The sequence below is a fragment of the Vipera berus genome (assembly GCF_964194415.1).
Source record: "Vipera berus genome assembly, chromosome: 2".
Lineage (NCBI taxonomy): Eukaryota > Metazoa > Chordata > Lepidosauria > Squamata > Viperidae > Vipera > Vipera berus.
This window is the reverse complement of record NC_138203.1, coordinates 103,763,353-103,768,810: the sequence shown is the minus strand read 5'-3', so window position 1 is coordinate 103,768,810 and position 5,458 is coordinate 103,763,353. Positions and strand designations below refer to the sequence as shown.

The 5,458-nt window shown below is 41.0% G+C and overlaps 1 protein-coding gene across 2 annotated transcripts in view; it reads right to left on the bottom strand.

Annotated features, from left to right (window-relative positions):
* Positions 1–3,457: 3,457 nt before the first annotated feature.
* EPHA1 (EPH receptor A1) overlaps positions 3,458–5,458 on the bottom strand; it is a 68,851-nt gene continuing 66,850 nt past the window's right edge. For both annotated transcript variants that reach the window (XM_081321685.1, XM_081321686.1), the window contains exon 18: positions 3,458–4,570. In XM_081321685.1, coding sequence (XP_081177811.1) covers positions 4,492–4,570 — 79 coding nt within the window. In that variant the 3' untranslated portion in view covers positions 3,458–4,491. The remainder of the gene's footprint in view (positions 4,571–5,458) is intronic.

Genomic DNA, 5,458 nt, shown 5'->3' with positions numbered 1-5,458 from the left:
TTCCTCCTATTTTCCCCACAACAACAACCCTGTAAGGCGAGTTGGGCAGAGAGAGAGCGACTGGCCCAAAGTCAGCCAGAGTTCTTGTGTTAACAATACCAGCCAGTCATCTTTTCTTTCAAACTATCAGTAGTCTTCTGCCTTAAAGATCATGTAGAGCAGCAGCCCCCAACCCTTTGGGCACCAGGGACCAGTTCTGTGGAGAAAGGTTTTTCCATATACTGGAGAGGGTGTGGTTTTGCATGCTGCTGTTCTGTACCAGCCTACTACCGGCCCTGCAGATAAGGCAGGGACAACCCCTTTTACAAGAAGGCAAGAGGCTGGAACTAAGCCTGCCAAATTTATGGACACAAAAGCAAACAGAGCAAAACAAGACATGAACCATGAAACAGGAGCTATTCAAGCAGTTGCCTTCAGCAAACCAGCCCTCTCACGCATTCCCCTTTTAAACAGTTCAGGGCGTGGCTTCTCTCTGCCTCCTTCCGAGGTGCCCCATTGCCTTCCTCTGTTTACTCCTGATTGACTGCCTCCTGCGTCGGGCGTCCTTGAACAGGGCCAGCTGTGGGTCATCTTCATCCACGCTGTCAGGCTCACACAGCTGGGTCTCCGTCGTGACCAGGTGGGAGGGGCCTGGCTGAGGGCTCTCATCAGCAAGCTCTCCAACCCCCTCAGCAACCTCTCCAACACCCCCCTCCTCCTCCTCTGAATCGTCCGACCCAACTGCCGACCCCACAGGCTGACCCTGAATCACAACAGCTGCCTGCATACCACAGCTGGCACTTTACATGGACCAGTTGCTAGGATGCCGTGGACCAGTGCCGGTCAACGGACCAGGGGTTGGGGACCTGTGATGTAGAAGAAAGAAAGTAGGCTTCCTCTTTTAGTTTTGACTTTGCAGACAGAAGGGCCTATGCATTCACTCTTTGACTTCACTTCTTTTATTCAGTTAGAACAGGAGTGCAAGATACAGTATATTTGGACTTTTCCAGCTTTTCTATGTGATGGAACCTTCACCAATGCATTTCTCTCCAGATGGTATGTTCTGCTTACTCTGGACAGACTGGACATCCACAAAAATTATAAACAAAGTCATAAACCTAAACCACCAATGAATTTGGTCTTTCAACTTCCATGTACTACAGTTTGGGAAGATAGCAGAGTTGGTGGAGGTGCCCAGAAACAACAATTACTGGTGTTGTAGCATTTAGCTTTGGGCGCTATTCTGGATGCATTTTTCAGATCACAGTTCTAATCACAAGACATCCTCAAAAAATTTTGATGGGAAAATATGGGAGGGATTTCAAATAAACAAGAACAATTGGAATTCCATATTTATGAATGACATTGGTAAGGAAGGCCTCTAGGACTGCATCTGCCTGCTGACTTTTCTCTGGAGCCTTGGGCTTGGAATAGCTATGCAGAAAGAAAGCATGCTTAAATATGTGAGCAGTGTGAATGGATTTAAATAAAAAAACTTCTTACCAATGTCATTGTTTCTTACTGCAAAGCCTTTGTTGAGGAATAGTAAAATGCTTAATCCATATAAGGCCAAAATACAGTATGGGCCAGACTGTCTCCATTTCTTTGCAAATCAGTTTGTATATAAACATGGCTATTAAAAGGTTAGCCATGATGCTATAATTACTTTGAAATTGGCTTGTTTTTTAAGGGCCCAAATCTTAGCAATTTCCCAAAATATAAAATGTTATTTTAGATTCCTGCAGATACCATTTAAGGAAGAAGTTTATGTGCACTGTGGGACTGACAGATATGTTGTTACTCTGCCTTGGCTTGTAGTTCTCAAAAACCTTTTTTTAGTTGTTCACCAGCCTGTGTGAAAAATAATTAGGAGCTGCTGGCTTAGCTTATTGAATATTGCTCTGGCGCAGTATGCACACAACCAATTTTGTTGAAAAATTGAAATTTTTGGGGAGTGTATCCTAATAGTTTTTCGACAGACAGTTCGACAGACTGTTTTTGTGACCAATGAGAAGCTGCCAAATGTACCAATAATTGGTGTATCTTAGGTTAAAGCTGGATTTTGTACACATTTGATTTGTACAAATGTAGGCAAGAACGTTTGGTTCTTGCCTACATTTCATCCTTACATAATCTTCCTTAGCCCTCTGTTAAAAAAAGTTGAGGTCTTTTTCTTATGTAAAAGAGCCACTTTTACAATAAGTACAGAATGTGATCTTCTGAAATGGAAATTACACCAGTGAATCCACAGAAGTAATTTCATGTCCATTTGCTTCTGTATATTTTCTCCCCAGCCTCCAATCACTACTGTTCTTAAAACTCATTCCTTGCATTTTGATCTGATATATATTTTAACTGGCACAACCCACTTAGATTTAAAATCTTTTTTTTTTAAAAAAAGCTTGAGAAGTCCTTCTCATAGAAGGAGATGGCTACATTAAAGCACCTGATGCTACTAAAACACCTTGTAGAGTTACTGGTGTCCTGTGTATAAATGGCATCTGTATCTGATGGTGCTTTCTCCAACAACTCTTCTTTCACTAGGACTTTGGTGTAGAACCTTGTCTAGGGCTATTCTCTCGGTGCTGCATGCTTGGACTTTCTTTTGATGGAATAGGTGGAAAAGGCCTTGCTGCATCCCTGGCATAGAAGTGAACGTCAGAATCTTTACTGTGACACTCGCGAGTGCAAGTGTGGATATCTCCATAGTTTTGAACTTCACAGAATAAAAAAAAAGCTGTGTGTTATAAAGCAAATCACCAGCTTTCAAGATCATCTTGGGTGCTACAGAAACTTTCTTGGAAAATTAAAATGTCAAGTGCCTATACTACAGAGCTTGCTTCGTAAAACTTGCATCATGCCACAAAAACACAACGGTAAACTTGGGTGGATAATTGCTACCTTGGAGGGTTGTAAAGGGTGATGTGAGTAGTATCTCATTAGTTTCGCTTCCTATAAAAGCAACATTTTGAGATTAGCTGTTCCCACTAAAGGCTGCATGAACATATCTTCCCAATTTCAGCCTTTTTCACTGAACATTCATAGTACGCACACAATCAAAAAGTGTCATTTGACCCCAAAAGGTTGGGGAGCCCTGAGCTAAGAGGACACATCAAAGGTGTTGTAAAGAGTCCATAGTTTGAGCTCATACTGAATTGGATTTTACACTAAAGAGCAGCTGTGATTACTATGAAAACTGAAGCAAAGTGTTGGGACACCACTTCCCTAAATAACAAGTTACCAAAGACAGTAAATGCAACAAGCAAGTTCTCATTATTTTTCCTTTTGCTTCATACCTTGGTTGATTTTCATTTCCTGCTAAAAGATACTTCTATGTATCCTCCTTCAAATGTTCTCCACTTGCTAACTGTGCTGTTGTGTAGGGTGTTCATGTGTACCTAAACTACATAGAATCTTTTGCCTAACGTCTCATCTTGTATTTATGGTTCCAAACAAATCCCTTTATGTGACTCCGATATTCATTAGGTATTCCTATTCTTTGTGTTCCATGCTCTCTGTGTTCCATGCACTGCGTAGAACGTTTACAAAATATTTCTTAACTTTTTTTAACATTTCCTGCTTTCTAATGTGTGCACAAAACTTACTTTTCCTCCTGTGATGTTTTTAACAGCCAACTTTTAAAAATGGAAATGGTCACCTAACAAAAACTCTGATCTGCGTTACTGGTTTATTTACAAAATCATATAGACAACATATGATCAATGCAGGTCTGGGTTTTCTCCCTCATGCCACCCCTTCCTGATATTTTAAATATATAAGCAGGTCCTCAACTTGAGGAAAAAAAAACCTCCCAAGAGCAAGGGCTGGTCTGCCTTAAACAAGCCTTTTGTTCTCTAAGGAGTAGATTGGAGGGGCGGGAGGAAGGGAGGGAGAGAGAGAGAGAGAGAGAGAGAGAGAGAGAGAGAGAGAGAGAGAGAGAGAGAGAGAGAGAGAGAGAGAGAGAGAGAGAGAGAGAGAGAGAGAGAGAGAGAGAGAGAGAGAGAAACTTTACATACAAAGCAACATGAACTTGGAACATAACTATGAAAACTAACCCACTAAATGACAAGGAAGGCGTTTCTGCTCTGCAGACAATACTGTAATAGACATCTGGCCACAAACATCTGGAGGCCTAGAGTTTGCAGCAGAAAAGGTCCTTTCCAGGTAGGTATGGTTTTACTTCAGTGTTTCCTTACAGTGGCATGTTACGTCCTCAGTAGATACAGAGTATGTCAAGCAAGAAGCCTCTGCAAGAGTGGAAGAGTGAGAGAAGAGAACGACATCTGCCTTTGACGTATGTGCTGCTTTCTGGCTTCCTGTGCAGGAAGTTCTTTCCTTTTCTAGGCTACTCAGCCCCAGCCTGTTCATTATGTTTCGATTTTGTGCAAGGTGCAGCTGTTCGCCTCTGGCTTCTGATTTGCAGGAGGGCTGCCACTGGGTCACTTCTTCTTTTTTGTGTTCTGCAAAGGGAGACGGCAGCAATTCTTGCTCGGCACCGTATGGCGGCACTTGTCACTCTTTGAATCCCTGGATGCTGCACAGAATTCGCTTCTGGTGGCCAGGAAGAACCACACCCATTTGCTTCAAGTCCCTTAAACCACACAGATAAGGAGAAACATTAGCCACTGCGTTTGCTAGAGAAGAGGGTCCAGTTACAGGAACGGACCATTTCCTAGAGTGGTGGCAACCGTGAAAGGTTGCCCCCCCTCCTTTTTCCAGTTAATAAAATAAATAGAAAATGATTTCTCAAGATCCATTCTTCATGAACTTACGTGAAAAATGGAATTTAATTTAATTAAGTTAATCGCAATTGCTGGGTCTAGCAATGGGACCTGGCAAACACTTAAGAAGGGAAGACAGACAATATTTTTTGCAGTAGCTGAAGATTTTATAATGAAACCAAAATGCTTCTTAATATTATTGAAAAGGGAAGTGCGGGTGCAAAGCTTTAAACAGCTAGCTTTATTTCTTGTCTTATAAAAAACAGACCACTGTGTGTCATTGTATTACAACAACATCTAATTTAAATCTATATGGGCAATATTTGTTGTATAAATGTCATGTATCTGTAAAGTCATATTAGATATATGCTAAAAGAATCCTTGTGCAACAACTCCCTAAAAGTGTTATCTGCCAAAAAATTTCTTTCAGGCTGGTGAATTTTGCTATGTTGTTAATATTGATTACTTGCATATGTCCAATATATTCAGGAAACACTGCAGATGTATACCATGTTATAACAAAATAGACATGTTTATTGTTTACATAAATTCTTTTTTTGTCCTGTGACTTTTTCATACTCCTATTCATAGTATCCTCTTTTGGGTGGCAGGGGTTTTCTTTTAGTGTTATAAAAGCTTTCATTTGGCATTCTGTACCCTATTTCTGTCATTGATTAAAGAGTTCTTGCAAATTTTTGAAGTACTATAAAAGCCTAGAAAGCTATTTTGGCCAGAAACATCACAGTGCTAGTGGAAAT